The sequence below is a fragment of the Corvus hawaiiensis genome, chromosome 8, assembly GCF_020740725.1.
Source record: "Corvus hawaiiensis isolate bCorHaw1 chromosome 8, bCorHaw1.pri.cur, whole genome shotgun sequence".
NCBI lineage: Eukaryota > Metazoa > Chordata > Aves > Passeriformes > Corvidae > Corvus > Corvus hawaiiensis.
The window spans coordinates 2,544,940-2,564,528 of NC_063220.1; the positions used below are offsets into that span (position 1 = coordinate 2,544,940).

Consider the following 19,589-nt stretch of genomic DNA (forward strand, 5'->3'; position numbering starts at 1 on the left):
CCCACAAGAAGAGCAGCTGAGCTTTGATCTCACCACTTGAAGGGCCAGCTCCAGCTTTTACATTTTCATTCATTTCCATTCATCTAACTTCAACTTTGCGGATTCGTTGCTTTTTAGCAATCTCACTCCCACTTACAAATCCCTTTAGGAATTTCTGTGGATTCCTGGCAAGACCTTAATAACCCCCCCCCCCCCCCCCCAAACTCTGCCTCTCCTACAAAACCAGCCCAAATTCTGCCTCCTGAATTGGGGAAATAGCACCTTTGGAACCTGAATCTGAGGGCAAACCCCTCTCAGGGACTGAAAGGCAAACTCACAAATGTTTTTTCAGTATTTTTACTCGAGCCCAGAAGATGGGAGGGAGAAATAATTAACTCCGTGCACAGCTAATTGTGGTAATTAGCTGTTGATGAAGGGAATGGTGTATTAAATATCAACATTTGTCACTAATGTGTCATTTCAAACAAAGCTTTGTGCCCCAACAGCAGAAATCTGACTTGAAATGTTCATGAGTCGCAGCAGATAAAAAATGTGTTTATTCTGCATCCTTAACATCCGTGGGTTTGAGTGCTGAAAGGAAACGTTAACAAAACCAAATCCCTGTTAGAACTTCCCGTCTAAATTGAGATGGATAAACCCCACAACAGAGTTTTTATATGCCAATATGTACATTAAAATACAGTTTCCAAAGAGGTGTCATTATTAAAAGTTAGATTTATGTATTTAAAGCAGAGCTTAAGTTTGAATCCTTAAAATTTCCTCTTTTTTGAAATGCCCCCTGATGTGGCAGCAGTGCAAACCCCTTTTCCTCTGCTCATGGCTCAGGGTTGCTGTGTCAAGGAAAGCCTTTGCACAGCTAAAAACAAAGCAATGTTTGGATGCAATATGTGCCAAATGAGCTCTTTCTGGACTATTTTAGATTAGCAGGTCAATCTTTTCCTGCTAATTCCAACTGTCCCACCCACTGTGTTGGCAACCCCAAAACTCAGCTTGAGGACAGACCTGGATACAGAAGTTCCTTCCTCTAAAAAGGGATAAAATCTCTCCTTTAAGCTTGTTTGTAGTAAGAAACTGTGAATCCCTGGCTTCCCATCCTAAAGCAACAGCTTGAAACCCCACTTTTATTTCTTGGAGCTCAACAAGCTGTGAGATGTTTATTTATCCCATTATAGAAACCAAAGTGAAGGGGGAAAAAATCTCCAGGAATTCTGTGAGCTCCAGCAAGTTCACACTGGGAACCTGAAGGGATGGGACGTGTAACTTTGAAACAAAAGGAAGCCTGATGTTCAAAATTGCTCATTGGAATCCAAACCCTTTAATTATGGTGTTAAAACTCTTTCCCTCTTGGGGCTGTTCCTCCGTTACGAGGTTCCCAGGCAGCCTGGATTTGTTCCAGCACTGCCCAAACATTTCCACTTGTGGAGAAGAGGAATCTTTCCCCCAAACAACTTCTTTGTGTGATTTTTGGGTTGTGTTTTGGCTGGAGCTTTCCTTTCAGAGGAGAAAGGGACTGGAGCTGAGCTGTGAGTTCTTCTCACTGCTGTTTTACACCTCACAAGGTCTGAGCACATCCCTTGCTCACCTACACACTTGGGCACTGTAAAGAACTTTATTCACCTTCAGGCTGTAGGAAAATAATCTTAATATGAGCAAGAAGCTCCAGGGTAGAGTTTGAAGACGTTTCATAAAAGGCCTGATAAAATGTATTGATCTTTCCAAAAGCAATTGTAAGTAAAAAAATCCCAGCTAGAAATGAACAGCAAAAATCCAAGTTTATTTTAAAAAGAGTCTCTGCTATTCTGCTGCTGTGAAGTGATCAGAAAGTGACTTAACTTCAGCACAGGAAATGGTTTTGTATTGGCTTTTCTTAGTCTGAAGAAAAATTAATGAGTTCATCTCCACAAAATGGAACAACTCACGAGTGCCTTTGGGCTCTGCATAAGCAGCAACACTGCGCAAGTTTGGCCCCTAATGAAAATAAAATAAAATAAAATAAAATAAAATAAAATAAAATAAAATACCAGTTCTATCAAAACCTGACAGTTGTAAATGATCTAAGCTGATATCAGAGACAATAATATGAAATCCTTCACCAAGCACAGCAGACATCACCCCAGAATGAAAAATTCTTCCTTTTACTCCGTGGTTATCCAGGTGATAAAGAAGTGTTTTCCTTAAAAGAAAGGCAAACACAGCTCAGCCGTGTGCTGTCATATTGGCTGAAAGCTCAGTGAAAAGAGCAGATTAATCCTGGCTGATAGACTGGGCTTTGAGATGCCACTGCTGCAGGCAGGAACGGAGTTTTTAGTCCCTGTTCCACCCACAAGATCTCAGAGTCAACACCAGAGGTGCTCTTCTTACAGCTCGATTTTTCCCCTACTTCAAGGTACCATTTCCCCTTCTGCAATTCCTCACTCAGCACTTACTGGACCTGTTCCCCTCCAGGAGTGTCTCAGAGCATTATCCAGAAAAAATCCAGCATTTCCAAACAGTCCCTGGGCAAAGAGTGGGACGGGGAGCTGGGCTTGGCAAATTGGGGTGCCCAAATCCCAGGGTGGGTTGGGTTGGAAGGACCTTAAAACCCATCCATGGGCATCCCATGGGCAGGGACACCTTCCACTATCCCAGGGCACTCCAACCTGGCCTTGGACACTTCCAGGGATGGAAGATTTTCTGGGCAAGAAGAAATCCCAGAGCTGAGTGTCGGGAGCAGGACAAGAATCCCGAATTCTCATGGAGTGTTGTTGTCTGGCACCATTGCAGCAGGAAAAACCAGTTCCATCCCCAAAGCAATAAATCCAGCCCCTCACCAGGTGCTTCCCAGGGCCTGGATACCCCTGGGAGCACAGGGAGAGGAGCTGGAGTCCTACAGGAGCAGGATTTGGTCCCTGGGTGCTCCCAGGATTCCAAGGAAATGCAACGATCCCGAAAAAACCCAGACACCACACAGAGCTGGGTTCTGTGGGTTCCAAGACAAATCATTCACATCCAACCTGCTCCCACCACGTATATTCCCAAGTATTTTTCTCCAGGGCTCGAATTCCTGTCTCCTACAGCATGGAATTCTACACAACCCATAGAAAAGGATGAGCTTCCTGATCTTTTTATGTACTAACAGCTACTTACAACTTCCTTTCCCTCCAGCCCTGATGACTCCCAAGAACATGGAAACTCGGGTTTGTATTGATTTTCCTCCCACAATATAAAATTTAATACTCCCTCTTCTGTTTTCCAACAAAAAAATCCTGGGAAGCCGTGTTATCCCACAGTAAAGCACAGGGAAATCCCAGTGCTTAACAAGGATTTATCACAGGCGAGTGTTGGAGCAGAGGGAAAATTGAAAAGAAAAAAGGAGAAATAAATCTGAGTTATCACATCCTGTTTGCATTTGTGATGGACTCCTCCTGAGTGATAATCACGCTGAAAATAGAGATTTATTGCTGCTGCAACTGGGTTCAAATAGAACTGAGACTGGAAGAACATCAATTAAAGCCAGCAAAATAATTCACAGACTCATTGCTGAAGAAGTGAAGCCTCCAGCTCTGCTCTGCAGCCTCTGCTGCCCTCAGAGGCATTGCAGGGATAGACCCTGTGTGGTTTGGGGAATTTTCCATCCCTCCAGGTTAGTCCAGGGGACACCCCACAGGCACTGCTTGCACACAGCCAGAATCCCCTGCACTGCCAGGCTCTGTCCAGCCCCTCCTGGGAGGAAAAGCTGCCAGGGGTGAGGAGGGATGGGGTTTTTCTTCGGGAACCCTCCAGCCCCGAGTTGGGCTCAGAGCACAGCCCAGGATTAAATGTTCAAAGGTGCAAACTCTCCTTACATGCCCTGCATCACTGCCTGCTCCCCAAATCCTCATTTATGAGTCTTTGACAGCCCCTTCTCTTCCTTATTTAGGGCAACACGTTGCTCCAGAGTACAGAATTCCTGGATGTTTATCCTGTTGGGTAAAGGAACAGGCCAGATCCCTACTTCCATGGGTCTATCCCTGAATAAAGAACCACGGTTGTTGTTTCCTTGCCAGAGCTGCACCTTCCCCTGTGAAAAGCACAGCGTGGAGCTTCCAGAACTCTGTTCTTTCCCAAGCTTTTCCATAACTTATTGATGTCATTCCCATTTCCCAGTGCACCCTGGCTGAAATGAACCATGGGTTTCTTGCTCTGTTTGGGTGTTCCCTCAAACAGCAAAACCTTTTCAATCCTGTTTAGTTTATTGAGGGGGAAATGGTGAAAATGATGCAAAACCTGTTCCTGGCAGCACAAATTGCTCTAAATTCCAGCAGGAATTACAGAACAGAATCACGGAATATCCTCAGCTGGGAGGGACCCATCAGGATCAGTGATTCCAACTCCTGGCCCTGCACAGAAACCAATCCCCCCATTGGATGTCTAATATTTCCAAGACCAGGAGAGAGCAGAAATGGCATCCAACTGCAGGAACATCCCGTAATTCTCACCTGTGTTAAACTTCCTGAGCTCCCACAGACACAGAAAACCAGTGACAAACCAGTGGCAGGGGTCTGGGGACAGCAGGAGGGGGTCACAGGGTGCACACTTCACTTTGGACATCCCCAACTCACCTCCTCAGCCCTTCTCCCAGTGTGGAATGGCTCCTCCAGAGCCTCATCCCAGCCCCTGGGCTGATTCCCAGGCACCCTCCTGGTGAAACCACCTCCATTATTTCTGGGCTTCCTTGGGAATCTGGCCCATCCCAGCATCCCACCACCTTTCCCACAAAAGCCTGCAGCTGTAATTAGCCCAGAGCCTCATTACCTGCTGCAGCCCTTCCTTCAAGGCACTGCTTTTGCTCCCAGCGATTGCAACTTCCCTGCTCCAACGATTTATTTTAAAAACATCTCCTTTCCCATACACAAAAATAGGATCAGAGCACAACAGAAGCACGGAGAAATACAAATGGGGGCCTCCACATACACACTGAATCATCATCTAGAACTGTCCCTGGAAAAAGGTTCTGCAGTGGAATGTGGTCCTTTCACCGAGTTCTCCATGGATTTCCCTGCCCCAGGACCCAGGTGAGCCAGCAAGGACCACGCTGGGGAAGTTGGAATCTCCTGCAGCCTCCTGGGGTTCTGTTTTCCTGCTTTTCCAGGGCCCTTTCTCCTTATCCCAGGAGAAAATCGGGAATTCAGCCCTTACAGTCAGATCTGGAATTTTGTATCCTGGAGCAGAAGGAAATGTGGGTTCAGTGAAATCATTTCTTGCCCAGCGCTGAGGTCCGGGGTCTTGGGAAGGGTCCTCCAGCGCTGCCAGGCAGGAGTTTCTCCATCCTTCCCAGGTCAAATGTGTGCCCATTCCTTAGGGAATTAATACCCCAGCCCAGAGGCAGCTTGGACCCTTGGACAGGATCCTACCCTGCTTGGAAAAGGAAACAGAGGCTATCATTTAAATGTCTTCTTCCTTGAAAACCCTGGAAAAATAATAATGGCAACAAAGAGATTCTGTTTGAAATATTTTAAATTCCATTGCAGAAATTTCACTTCCCCTTTTTGTGTAAATTTTCTTGAATGAGGCTTTTTGCAAATAGGGAATTAATAAAAAATAAATTTATCTACACAGACCCTCACAGGGTATTGGCTGACAAGTTCAGTTGGCTCTTTGCTTCACTCCAAGGTGGATATTTGTAAACCAGATATTTTTTAAACACAATTTACTACATTTTAGGCCAAGAAAAACTTCCTTTGCACAGCTGATTCTTCCCTCTCACCAGGGACTCAAATCTCTGACATTTTTTAGGTTCTCAGACAGTTTTTGTGGGGTTTTTTTTGGTTCGAATTTGCTTTATAGCCCCATTATAATACACAAAAAATTTGAATTATCAGCTTTTTGTTTTGGATGCTCGATTATATCTGAAATTCCTCATGTACATTCTGGTCAGCTCCATGGGCTGGCACAGAGATGTGATTGTGTTTGGGGGAAAATAAAGGGGGCTTGGTTAGAAATGCTGCAGAGGATGGGGGCTGGGTGACCTCTGTGCCAGCCTGGTGTTCCCTGGGAACAAATCCTGGGAGTGAGGGCACATCCCTCTGGCTTTCTCATGGAGTCGATGGTTTGGGTTGGAAGGGACGTTAAAACCATCCAGTGCCATGGGCAGGGACACCTCCCACTGTCCCAGGCTGCTCCCAGCCCCAATGTCCAGCCTGGCCTTGGGCACTGCCAGGGATCCAGGGGCAGCCCCAGCTGCTCTGGGCACCCTGTGCCAGGGCCTCAGCACTTTCCGAGTAAAGAATTTCTTCCTGATATCCGATCTAAGTCTCCCCTCTTTCAGATTAAAACCACTGCCCCTTGTCCTAGCTATTGGTGTAAGAATTCATTCTCCCTCTTTTTGTATAAGCTGACTTTAAATACTGCAAGGGGCTCTGAGGTCTCCCTGGAGCCTTCTCTTCTCCAGGTGAACACCCCCAGCCCATCTCCATCCTGAGCATCCCCTGGCCTCTCTGGGACACCCAGGCTGCAAACCCTTCACCCACCTCCCCAAACACAGCCAGGAGGGCTGGCAGGGAACTCTGCTTTGCCCCTGGCCGTGGAAAGCTGCTCGGGACGCCTGCGTGGCAGGAGATTAAAGCCTTTCCAGGGTTCTGGTGGGACGGGACAGGGAGAGAAGGAGGGAGGAAGGAGAAAAGGCCAGCCCTGCACACCCATCCCCATCCCCCTGCACCTGTAGTACCAAACCTATATAAAAACTTACATTTCCACCGGACAAAACCATCTCTCTCCCGTGCCCGAGTTCAGCTGGGGGTGAGCCCAGTCAGGCCTGGCCCCCGGCGTGGCCGTAGCGGGCGGTGGCCTCGGGCGGGGGTGGCCGCGCCACCCGCTGGTCCCCACCGCTGTCCCCGGCCGCCTCCGCCGCTCCGGCCCCCTCCGCTCGCCGCTTCCTCCTCCTCCTGAAATTCCCGTTGTCGAACATCTTCTCGCAGTCGGGGTCCAGCGTCCAGTAGCTGCCTTTGCCTGCGGACAGAAGGAGCCCGGTGGCGCTCCCGCTGTGCGCGCATCCCTCCGCTCCCAGCCCGCGCCTTACCCGGATCGCCCTCATCCCGCGGCACCCTCCTGAAGCAGTCGTTCAGGGACAGGTTGTGGCGGATGGAGTTCTGCCAGCCGGCCCTGCCGCGCCGGTAGAACGGGAAGTTCTCGGCCACGAACTGGTAGATCTGGCTGAGCGTGCGGCGGCGGCCGGGCGCGCTGTGGATGGCCATGGCGATCAGCGCCGAGTACGAGTAGGGCGGCCGAGCCGGGGACAGCGGCGACAGCGCCGGCCACCCCCGCTCCGCCCCCGCGCCCAGCACGGCCCCCGAGGGCAGGCACGGAGCGGAGAGGCCGCCCGGCCACAGGTACGGGTTGGCTGCGGGCGGCTGCGGGCCCGGGAAGGGAGCCGAGCATCCCGCGGCATCCCGCGGGTCCCGGCCGGGCGGCGGGGGCGGCCCGAAGGGGTGCATGGTGCGGGGCGGCTCCGAGCCCGCCCTGTTAAATAGCAGGGGACCCCCCGGCAGCGACCCCTCCCTCCGCCCCGCCCGGCACCGCCCCGCAGGTGCGGGGGAAGCGGAGGGGTGAGGGGGGAGAGGCGCCGGGACAAGCGGGAGGAGTTTGGGAATGGCAGCCGGGGGGGAGCTGAGCACAGCAAGGACGCGGAGCTGTTGGAGAGAATCCGGAGGAGGCTCCAGGATGAGCAGAGGGATGGAGCAGCTCTGCTGGGAGGAAAGGCTGCGAGAGCTGGGATTGTTCAGCCTGGAGAGGAGAAGCTTCGGGGTGAGCTCAGTGTGGCCTCGCAGGGCCCCGAAGGAGCTGCAGGAAAACTGGAGAGAAACTATTTGCAAGGGATGGATGACAGGACAAGGGGAGATGGCTTTAAAAGGACAGAGAGGAGGCTCAGATGGGATATTAGGAAAAAATTCTTTACTCAGAGGGTGGGCAGGCCCTGGCACAGGGTGCCCAGAGCAGCTGGGGCTGCCCCTGGATCCCTGGCAGTGCCCAAGGCCAGGCTGGACACTGGGGCTGGGAGCAGCCTGGGACAGTGGGAGGTGTCCCTGCCCATGGCAGGGGCGGAACAAGATGTTTTTAAGTTCCAACACAAAGCACTCCAGGATTCTATAAATCTATGAATTTATGAAAACCAGAGTTGGCTGATCCCACCTTCTGTGTCCTTCCAACAAAGGGAGCAAAATCTCACAGCCACAGGAGCCTCGTCCTGCAGTGAGGAAACTCCCAGGAAGTCAGGAAAAGGGGTAAAGATGGGTAAACATCTTTCACACATTGCAAAATTAGAAATAACCAAATTTTACCACGAGGTTTATCTGAATATCAGTTACTTCAGGCATAATTTTAGAAGATCTGCCTTAAATCTCAAAAGTGTGAGGGGAGATATTCCTTCCATTTCAGTGAAAGGAGTTCAGGAAAGAATGTGACCCCAAATATTATCATTTAATTATATAATATTACATATAATGTGCAATATTAATTACCTCTATTTACTAATATAATTTAATTTCCCTGCTCTCAGTGATTACCTGGAGACATCCAGCAGCAAACTGACCCTCAGCTATCACAGGCACGGCTGCTGTGGGTGCTGTGGGTTTGTTTTCTGTGCCCTTTCCTGTCTGTGACATTATTTATTTTAGTCACTGCCTCATGGCAAACCTGCCGTGGGTTCGGCTGAACTTTTGTGGAAGTTGGAGACGTCTCCCGTGCAAACAAGAGAATTTAATTCACATGTTTTGTAAACACCCCACTTCACAAGCCTACAGAGAGCTCATTAAACTGTCTCCATCTCAGCTGAGCTGACACCCGAGGACACAAATAGTCACGTATTTGTTAACGCTGGCTTGTTTTTGCTGTACAGAAGCCGTTTTCCCGGGAAGCAGCAATCCCTGGGAAACACCCAAACACAATTTAACTCCTTGGTGATCTCTAACCCACAGGAAAAAAAAACCTTCCCGCTATGGAATGCGGCGTTTCCACAATTTCCCCCCCTTGTTTTAGCATTCCACCTGGATTCGCCAGGCGAGGAATGTGTCGGGTGTCACGATCCAGTGGCTCCCGCGGGTCTCACGGGTGTTTCCAACCCTGCGGTTGCTCACCAGGACCTTTTCCAGCGGCTTTTCCATCCGCGCGTGCTTCATCCCCCACCTCCCGGGGGATGCTCCCGCTCCCCGCTGCACCCGACAAATAGCGCGGCTCACCTGAAAAGCGGGATCGGGAGCTCCAGGAGTTATCCCCGCGTCATTCCCAGGGCAAGGCGGCGGGATGGGCGAATCGTGGGCTGGCGATGCCATCTAGTGGCACCGGGAGCGGCTCCCGCCGCTGCTGGCACCGATCCCTGCGGTCCGTGCCATAAATCTCCCGAAAACGGGGTGTGAGCGAGCCAGCGTGAAATTTCCAGGCGTATTTCCAGCCAGGAATGGGCTGGGAGGGACCTTAGAGCTCATCCCAATTCCACTCTCCCAGGTTGCTCCAGCCCTGGCATTGGACGTTTTCAGGGATCCAGGGAAGCCACAGCTTCTCTGGGCACCCTGTGCCAGGGCCTCACCCCCTCCCAGGGCAGGATTTATCCCTAATATCCCATCTCTCTGTTAATTTGACGCCACTCCCGCTTGTCCAAAAAATCCTTGTGGAAAGTCTCTCTCCAACTTCCAATTATTTCTCTCCAGCCTCGGTTATTTCTCGTTGCCAGCCAATCCGAGACCCCACGTATCCCGAAAATGTCCTGGCAAAGCTCAGGAGTTTGGAGCAGTACAGTTCCTCCTCCTGGCATTATCTGTGATGGAAGGGAAATCAGCTCCTCTGCGTGGAGTGGGAATGAATTCCCTGTTTATTCCTCCACTCAGAATACAGCAAACCTGCAGGAGGGGAGAGAGCAGGGGCTGCTTGGGAGATATAAACACAGAAATTCACCCCAACAAAGCATTTCTGACAAATCTGATTGAAATGGGCGTGGTTTGCCCCAAAAGCATCAGTCTGGTTTCTCCTGGACTAGCAGATGTGGGAAGAAACTGCCCTTACTTAAAATAAAAATTGGGAAAGAGTGAAATTCTGAATTCTGGGATTATCTATTCTGCATATGCAGTTTGTTTTTCAGAGCAGCCATTCTGGAGTGCTTAATGTGTTCCTGGTACCATGTTCCACCTCCATCCACTTAAAACTTCAGCCAATTTTAATACTCTGACCTCCAAAACTAAAACAAACCCAAATTATAGTTATTGCCTTTCAGAAATATCTAAACCCACCTAAAATAACTTTTTCAGACATAACAGACTTCCATTTTCCACTTCCTCTATTTCCTGACCTGCCAGGCTTAGAGAACGTGTGGTATAAAAAGAAATGTTCTATAAAAGAGGATGTAAAAGTATCCTAAAGTTCTGTATATTGTATTTCTATTTCCTATTTTATTTCTTATTTTATTTCCTATTTGACTTCAGGGAATTTGGGTATGAAGTATTTAAATTTTCTAGTGTTCAAACCTGTTGATACGAAGTGTCTTTGGTTTGTGGGATTCTGAGGGTGCAGCATCTGCTTTTTACCGAGGAAAAATGCAAACAAATAATATTTCATTAATTTAATGAAAAAATTAATTAATTATATGCAAATGAGCTGCTTGTTTAGGAATATTTGGCCCAAAAAAATAGCAGGAATCTCCCACAAGTCAGTTCATGGAAGGCATGTCAGTGGTGGGGTTTGTGTGGCTGTAGAACAGGAAACACTTTTGTGTTTGGGAGGAAAGAATGCAGAAACAGAAGGATTCCTTCTCCATATTTACCAAAACCACCACATTTGTCACCCAATTCCCAACCGTTTCTCGTGGTGTCCCTGGGGACATCTTGGGAGTCCTGCAGCAGTTTCCCTGCAGAGAGGGAAGTGCTCGAGGAGCAGCACCTGCTGCTGTCCCAGATCCCAAAGAAACCCCACTATTGATTAGGGAGGGCTGCTGTTTCCCATCTGTTATTAATGGGTTATTAATTAGTGCAAAATGCACTTTTAATGCAAGGGCAGCGCAGGGGATGTCTCCTCAAGGCCCTGCTTGGGGCCTGAAGTCCTTGTGAGCGTTTCCATCACACTCTGGGAATTATTGCCAGATTGGCTGAGGTTTCCTGTGCTGGCACAGGGACAAAACCCATTTGTCTCTCCATGGATCACAGAGAAGGCTGCGGGCTGGGATCCTGGGAGCAGGGTATCTGCTCAGCCAAGGATGCCAGCTTGGCCTCCTTGATTCCCACCCAAACTTCATCAAAATATTGGAAGAACTCTCGGTGGTGGTGTCAGAGGTACAACACCAACCTCCTTCCTGCAGCTGGTGCTGGAGAACGACGAGGATTCCCAAACCCCACTGGAAGTGTCCTTGGCTCTCCATCCTTGTCCTGCAGGATCTGCTGGAGGACAACAGGGATGATCTGGACCTCCACTCTCTGGGCTGCTGCCATCACTTGGAATCCCTCTCTGCTCACCTGGAGGAAAAAGTGACAACAGGTGAGCTTTGGAGGCTCTTGGTTCCCTTTTTGGGAGCTATAAAATCGGAGAGAGTTTCATTTCCTGCTGGTTTATGGATCTTTGGAGTCCACTTCTGTTAGTGCTGTGGAATTGTGCTTGAATTTACAACCTCTGGCAGCTATTTCAAGCCCAAACCAACCAGTTTGACCCAGCCTGGGTCAGATGTCATGAGGATTTTACTGATCAGCTGAGATCTTCCCTAAAAACCTCCTTGCCAGTGTTTGTACCTTCAGCCACTCACCTTTAACACTTGGTTTAACTCTGCCATGGAGAGGCTGAACTCTTCATGAACTCTGTCCTTTACAGCCCAAACCATTCTATGATTTTTCAAGTGGCCTAAAAATGAACCAACAGCTGAAAGAAAATCTGATTTCATTAAGACCAAATATTGCTGATATTGGTCAGTTCCTGACCTTTGACTGTGGCTGCCTTGCATTTAACCCAGGAGAAGTGGGATTTGTTTCACTGCACAGGTAAATGACCCTCAACAAAACCCCAGTGAAATTTTGCCATAAGATGTTGCCCTTTTTTTTGCACATTTTAAACAGCTATTTCTGCCTGGTCAGAGAATCTGAAAGTAGAACAGCCCTAACAAGTAATGAGATAACAAATAATCCAGAATTACGTATGGCACAGAGATGCAGCCACAGAAGAAGTTCTAGAAAACAGCAGTTTGCAGCCAATTTTTCCATTTCCTGTTCTGTTGATGTGTTCCTCACATATTATCATCATAAATCCCACTCAAGGTTCAGCCCCCCAACCATGAGAACCAAACCAACAGTATTTTAATTGTACATCCTCACCCTGAATTTCCTAGTAACTCCCAAAACCACATCTTCTCTTCCCAGTATTTTTTTAACACACCTTTTCCTCTGCAATTAAAAATAGAAATAAAAATCCTAAAGTAAGTAACAACCAATCCCAGAGGAATGTTGATTTGATGAATGTTGTCATACAAATACAGTAAATCCTGTAAATAATCCACTGATAAAAAATGAAGTCACAACCATGGTTCAGCAAATTTCACTTTGAGGAGGGTCTGTGCTTTATGGAATATCAGATTTATTTATTTAGGTCACGTTTTGCTGTTTTCAGTGCAGCTGGTGGGAAGCTACAAGATTTTTGGGGGAGATTTTTTACAGAAGAGGTGGGAAGGATTTTACCACAGAGAACAATATTTGCATACCAGGAGCAGGACGTTCCTGATGCCACACAAAGGCCAAGTTCTCCTTCCTGAGCTCTCCAAAGAGGAATTTTTCCAAACATTCCTAAACAAGCAGCTCATTTGCACCCCAGTGACAAATCCCTGCTCCTCCCAGCCACCTTTGTACCAACAATTCCTGGTGCTGCCCCAGAGCCCGACCCAGAGGTGGGATGGGGTTGGACACCTCCAGAGGGATATCCCAAGGTTGGGTGACCGTGTCCTCCTGGCAGCTCTTGCTCCATGAGCTTGGAGCAGCCCCTAAAACCCAGCTGATCCCACATCCCATTTACTTTACTGGATCTGGTTCAGCCAATCAGGCCCTTTTTCCTTCAGAACTCATCTGTGGAGAGCGTGGCATTAATTCACCTCGTGGGATTAATTGCCTGCAAAGTCACTGCCAGACCTTGGACACAGTGATGTTAATTCCTGTAATAGATAGCAGAATGTTAAACATCATTTCCTACATTTGTTGGGAAAAAAACCTTCTCAGAATCAAAGGAATTAAAAACCACCCCCAGGCTATTTAATTATTTTACTGCCCTGCCATGGTTTGGTGAGGCCTCAGCTCTGTTTTTCTCCTCACACTGCAGCCTCCCTCAGCCATGTCAGGAGTGTGGTTCACTGACTCACAGAAATCAGAGAGATACAAAGAATTGTTCAGCGGATAATTTCTATTTCCAAATTTTCTACAACCTCATTTTTTTTCATTATTGGACTGCTTTAAATTTGCCCTCATGAGATACAATTAATTTGCAGCTGAGATTCAGAGAGCTGGAATTTAACAGGGCAAACTGCACTGTGCAAAAGAGCTTGTTATAAATATGGGATATTTGGCAAACAGTTTCTTTCCTCTAATGACAAGATTTCCAACCAATGACAAAAAAAATCAGAGAGCAAAATTATCCTCTGCCTGTTTCCACTGATTCAAGTGACATTGCACCAGGAAGGGACCGAAATGCCCCAAAACAGCAGGGAAATGAGAGAAACAAAGGTTGTTTCTGAGGGAGGGTCACAGGTAATATTTATATTTGTTATGGACAAGGAACAACATACAGGAAACAGCAGAAATAGAAACATGGCCCTGAAAATCAAATTATTTTGAGGTACCAATGGCAGCCCCCGGAGGAACTGGGATCTAAAGTTTTCCACCAAATGACCAAATTAAAACCAGCTGAGGAGAAGGGAGCCATCCCTAACTGACAAAACTCCTCTTTCAATCCTGACATTCCCAGCCCAGGCTGGGAAGCAGCTCCCAGTTCCACACTGGGAATATTGGCTGACTTTGCTGGCAGTCAAAGTCAGCCAGCAGCCTGTAATTACCTGGAATAACCTCCTGGAACCTTCCTCCCACAAACAGTGCCATCTTCTGAGCCACAGATCCCTGGGCAATCCATCATCAGGGCTCCATGGATTCCTGGGATGTGGAGTGGGAGCTCCCGAGCTGATGGGTGGGATGGGGTGTCCTGGAGAGGAGCCTCGTGGGGGATCTGTGCCCCCAGAGACTGATGGACAGCCTTGGGATGATGCTGTGAAAGTTTGGGGCTGTTTCACACCCCCAGAGAGGGAGGGATGGGGGTCCTTGGCCAGCGGTGTCCAAATGATCCTGAGTCCCCAAGAGTCTGGAGCTGGGGCCACAAAAAACTAAATTAAAAGGAGAAAATTCTTGGCTTGGTCCCTCCTGTGCCTAAAGGGGGTTACAAGAAACCTGGAGAGGGACTTTCCACCTGGCCATGGAGTGATAGGACAAGGGGGAACAGCTTTAAAATGATTTATTTTGGATATTGCGAAGGAATTGCTCCCTGGGAGGGTGGGCAGGCCCTGGCACAGGGTGCCCAGAGCAGCTGGGGCTGCCCCTGGATCCCTGGCAGTGCCCAAGGCCAGGCTGGACATTGGGGCTGGGAGCAGCCTGGGACAGTGGGAGGTGTCCCTGCCATGGCAGGGGTGGCACTGGATGAGCTTTAAGGTCCTTCCAAGCCCAAATCGTTCTGTGAGTCTTAGAGCCCTGAAATTCTTATTACAAGAGGTTAAGGTCCCTTCCCAAAAAAACCCCATCGCACGGCTCTGCAGCTTCTGGAGCCCTGGGTCCATGGAAATGCAGTTTCAGAGGAGCTCCGAGGAAATGGTGTTTTGGGGAGAGCAGAGTGGCTGGAACAGAGGAACAGGATCGGTCTCCTCGAGCGAGCCCTTGTGTCTCAGGGAGCGGGATCGGCTCGCTCCTAACGCACCTGGTGACTCCCAGAGCGGGGGATGCAAACGCAGCCCTGGTCCGAAAGAAACCCTGCCCGGGAAGGCGGGCTGGGATTGGGAGCTGGCTGCGGGAGCTCGCTGTTAAAGGCGATCTTTTGGCTGTAAAGGTGCGCCTTTGTCTCTGTGCGAAGCACCCGGCCGTAGCGCCCTTTGCGCTGCTGTCTCCTGATTTCCTTAAGCTTTTATTAAACTGTCCCTTTTCTTCAACTTTCCTTCAAATTCCGGAGTGAAGCTCCTTTTGGCAGCTGCGCGTGCGCGGATCCTTGCGCGTGCGCAGATGGCCGGGGTGCGCGGATCAGTGCGCATGCGCGGGCGGGGACGCATCACCGGTGATGCCTCCGCGGGCAGGGCCGCATCACAAATAGTCCCTCTTGGCGGATCACTCCGCCTGCGCATGCGCATAGCCGCTGATCCCTCCGCGGGCGGGCCGCCGCACCACCATCATTTACAGGCTGGACATTTACATTGAACCCAGCTAGCATGTCCAGTCATGGGATGAATTAGACAGGGTATGTGGTATGGCACTCTTGGAGGTAGCAATTCCTCCTCCTTTTTGAATAAATCACAGGCTAAGGCCAGAATATGAGAACCCTCAGCCCAAAATAGTCCTGATCCTCCTGTTTGGAGTGGAAGGATTCCTCCCCAAGGAGGATATCGGACGTGTCTCAGGACTTGTCCAGGTACCACTTGAAACCACTGCTATAAGCTTGGCCTTATTTCCCAGTCAGGTGTGATTCTTGGTGTATCTCTTGAATCATTTGGGTTTTCCCACCGCATTAACCCCCAGTTCCCTCTTAAGAGTTACCTTGGTATCCCCAGGCTTAGATGTTCTAGTCCACTCCTTAGGTTCCTGCACGGGTGCTTTGATTCTGCTGCCGTGGATCCACCCTCGCTCCTTGGCCCGGATCGCTGCCTCAGTTGTCAGTAGCACCTGAAAAGGACCTTTCCCTTGTGCAGCTCAAGATTGCTCCTTCCATGTTTTTACTAACACCCACTCCCCTGGATGGATGTTACGGATTTTAAAGTCTAAAGGAGTGGTTTGAGGGATTATCCCTTTGAACCGCAAATCTTCAAGGGTCCTTGCAATTGTGTTGACATATTCTGTAATGCTCATTCCCCTAATTCATAGGTAGCAGTTTCATTCTGGGTGTTCAAAAAGGGTAACCCAAACTATAGGAAAAGGGTTCATGAAGGATGTCTGGACTTCAGGCAGCTCTCTTGAAAGCTGTTTATTGCATAGGAAAAGTCACAAAAGCATTTCAGGGAGTGGGTATCCAGAGCCAGCCCCACAGCTGTCAGCCACAGCTTGTAGGCATAACTGAAGCCGCTTTCTGTTCAAGAGAGCACTGTACACCTTTCTTTGCTGAGTATCCCAAGACATAACAACCAACAAGCACCAGACACAACACCTTTACATTTGCCTATAGCCTATCTTAGGTACTGCCACCACTGTACTGTACATATCCTATAGAACCCCAGAGTCACCACCATCCAATCACAAGAGCAGCAAGCTACAATTCAAGCTCACAATGGAACACTCTCAGACCTCTCTTCTTCCTGCCTCATCAACATTCTTTGTCTGCCTGCCATAGCTCTTCCTGGCAAAAACATGTTTTCTATTTACTTCTGCTCTTCCTGAGACCCCCCCCACCCGGTGAAAAACATGTCCTTGTTTGCAGTCACATACCTCTGTCCTAAGCACAAAAATCTCCTTCCAGCTCACCTCCAACCTTTGTCCTCTCACCCATTCAGTGATCAATGTTTCAGCAAACATCTTCCACTCTACATCAAAACCTGCTTCCATTTCTGTCCCATCCTCAGGCTCCACACTCAGAGATCTCTCGGCCGAGCCCACGCATCTGCAAAACTTTCTTACCAAACTTTCATCTTCAACACCAACCATCATTTCGTAAGGTGACACTCTCAGGTCTGACCTGGTTGTGTCTGAACTCTCAATAAAGCCAGAGGTTGGCATTTTACCCATGACATTTGAGTTTCAATTATTAATTCAGTTAAGGTTCTCTTTAAAGTTTGTTTCATCCTCTCTACCCGTCCTGAACTCTGTGGCTGCCGTGGGCTATGGAGTTCTCATTTTATTCTTAAGGCTTGAGTTAGCTGCTGTAAAACTTTTGATGTAAAGTGTGTCTATCTTAGTAATCATTCCATACCTGGGAATAATTTGTTCTAAGAGGGTTTTACATGCTACATTGGCTGTGGCTCTGACACTGGGAACAGCTTCCACCCAATGGGTAAGATGGTCTGTTATTACTAACAAGAATTTCCACCTCTGCACTTGGGGGACTTCAGTAAAGTCCACGTGGATACTTTGAAATGGTCGGAGAGCCAACTCACGACCTCCTGGAGTTGTTTTTCTCATCACCTTCTTATTTACTTTTTGGCAAACCATACATCTTTCAGTTATTTGTTTAGCCAACCCATAGATTCCAATGCACCCATAATTCCTTAGAAAGTGATCACACAAAGCCTTAGTACCCCAATGAGTTTTTGATGCATGTTTTCTAATATTTTTCTGGTGAGTGACTTATGAAGTAACTGCCTTCCGTCAGGAAGTTTCCATTTTCCACATTCGTCTGGCCTTCCCCCCCTTCTTCCTTCACTCTTTTTCCTCTGTTTCACTGAATTTTGGAGTCTCCAATTTTTCGCTCTTCGAGGCCAAAATTAACACAACCCTTTTTATCCCATTCTCTGCAGCATCCTCAGCCCCCCCGATCTGCCAAAGTCCCTCCTCCCATCTCTGAGGCCACCCCCCCGCTGTCCCCCCCTATGTACCACAGCTCTCTCTTCAGGCAATTCCAATGCCTCTAAAACCTCCAAAACAAGTCTCCCATGCATCAGCCCCTCTCCCTCTGAACCAAGCAATCCCCTTTCTTCCCAGATCTTCCCAAAGGCGTGCACCCCTCCAAAAGCGTACCTTGAATCAGTAGATGTATTTCCCTTCTTGTGTGCTAAATATTCCAGTGTGCATAGTCACCCCATCAACTACAGCCTACCCTGACATTCTTTTTCCTTGGACACATCTGGAAGAACCGTCTCCAGATATTATTTCCTTCTGCAAGGGCTCGTTCCTCGAGCTGGAACTTTGGCGTTTTGCTTCTCCTTTCAGAGGAGCAGCAGCAGTGGTCGTTGCCAGGGGAACGATGCAGGCGAGGGAGGGAGGGGGGGTAGGAGGTGGGAATCCTCTCGGAGGCCGATTCCTCCAGGAGCGGGGGAGCAAAGGCGGAGGCTGCTGCCGGCACCGCCAAGGGCACCAGCTCTTGGGGCCGGTACCAGAGGCTGGCGTGGAGCCTCTGCACGGGTCCGCAGCAGCCACGGCGACAGGAGGCCGAGCTGCCGGCGGGCCCAGCGCGGCCCGCGGGGCCGAAGCCGGGTTCAATGGAGCCGCGGCAGAGAACGCAGCGGGGGCAGGGGCTGCTGGAACGGCCGCGGACATCGGGAGCGGGGCCAGAGCCGGGACTGGGGCCGGGGCGGGGCCAGGGCGGGCCCCAAAAGCGGCGGGCTGGGCTGGTGTGGAGCGGAGAGCCGGGCGAGGGACGGGCACAGGGACACCGAAAGCGGCGGGCTGGGCTGGTGTGGAGCGGAGAGCCTGGCTGGGGCCGGGCACAGGGACACCGAAAGCGGCGGGCTGGGAGCTGTGGAGCGGAGAGCCGGGCTGGGGCCGGGCACAGGGACACCGAAAGCGGCGGGCTGGGCTGGTGTGGAGCGGAGAGCCTGGCTGGGGCCGGGCACAGGGACACCGAAAGCGGCGGGCTGGGCTGGTGTGGAGCGGAGAGCCTGGCTGGGGACGGGCACAGGGACACCGAAAGCGGCGGGCTGGGAGCTGTGGAGCGGAGAGCCTGGCTGGGGACGGGCACAGGGACACCGAAAGCGGCGGGCTGGGCTGGTGTGGAGCGGAGAGCCGGGCTAGGGACGGGCACAGGGACACCGAAAGCGGCGGGCTGGGAGCTGTGGAGCGGAGAGCCGGGCTGGGGCCGGGCACAGGGACACCGAAAGCGGCGGGCTGGGCTGGTGTGGAGCGGAGAGCCGGGCTAGGGACGGGCACAGGGACACCGAAAGCGGCGGGCTGGGAGCTGTGGAGCGGAGAGCCGGGCTGGGGCCGGGCACAGGGACACCGAAAGCGGCGGGCTGGGCTGGTGTGGAGCGGAGAGCCGGGCTAGGGACGGGCACAGGGACACCGAAAGCGGCGGGCTGGGCTGGTGTGGAGCGGAGAGCCGGGCTAGGGACGGGCACAGGGACACCGAAAGCGGCGGGCTGGGAGCTGTGGAGCGGAGAGCCGGGCTAGGGCCGGGCACAGGGACACCGAAAGCGGCGGGCTGGGAGCTGTGGAGCGGAGAGCCGGGCTAGGGCCGGGCACACGGACACCGAAAGCGGCGGGCTGCGCTACCGCTGGAGCCGCAGGGGCTGGAGGGGCGGCGGGAACAGCGGGGCTACCGGCGGAGCCGCCGCCGCCGGGACAAGCGGTGGAGCCGCGGGCGGTGCCTGAGAGCCGGCACAGGCGGGACCTCGGGCTCCGGGAGCGGCGCTGCAGCTGCGAGCGGCGCCACAGGAGCCTGGGCTTGGGGCGAGGTAGGCGGGAATGGAGGGGGCGATGCTTCCAGGGGCTCCCAGCCCTTCTCTTTCTTGTTTG

At 50.6% G+C, this 19,589-nt stretch overlaps 1 protein-coding gene and 1 long non-coding RNA gene across 2 annotated transcripts; both read right to left on the bottom strand.

The window, feature by feature from the left end:
- Positions 1 to 387: 387 nt before the first annotated feature.
- Positions 388 to 7,737, bottom strand: FOXI2 (forkhead box I2). Its single transcript, XM_048310809.1, has 3 exons — positions 7,037 to 7,737; positions 6,707 to 6,966; positions 388 to 5,428 (listed from the first exon to the last, which is right to left on the bottom strand). The coding sequence occupies exons 1-2, from the start codon at positions 7,449 to 7,451 to the stop codon at positions 6,767 to 6,769; spliced, it is 615 nt and encodes a 204-aa protein (XP_048166766.1). The 5' UTR covers positions 7,452 to 7,737; the 3' UTR covers positions 388 to 5,428; positions 6,707 to 6,766.
- Positions 7,738 to 9,861: 2,124 nt separating this feature from the next.
- Positions 9,862 to 17,555, bottom strand: LOC125329219. Its single transcript, XR_007205101.1, has 4 exons — positions 15,750 to 17,555; positions 14,018 to 14,322; positions 11,735 to 13,123; positions 9,862 to 11,450 (listed from the first exon to the last, which is right to left on the bottom strand). It is a non-coding gene; the product is annotated as an uncharacterized LOC125329219 (long non-coding RNA).
- Positions 17,556 to 19,589: the final 2,034 nt, after the last annotated feature.

Bases quoted from the DNA above. Each gene is read 5' to 3' on its own strand.
- FOXI2 (XM_048310809.1), bottom strand. From the start codon at position 7,451: ATGCACCCCTTCGGGCCGCCCCCGCCGCCCGGCCGGGACCCGCGGGAT. The intron at 6,967-7,036 runs GTAAGGCGCGGG...TTCTGTCCGCAG, and splicing joins GCGGGATGAGGGCGATCCGG to GCAAAGGCAGCTACTGGACG.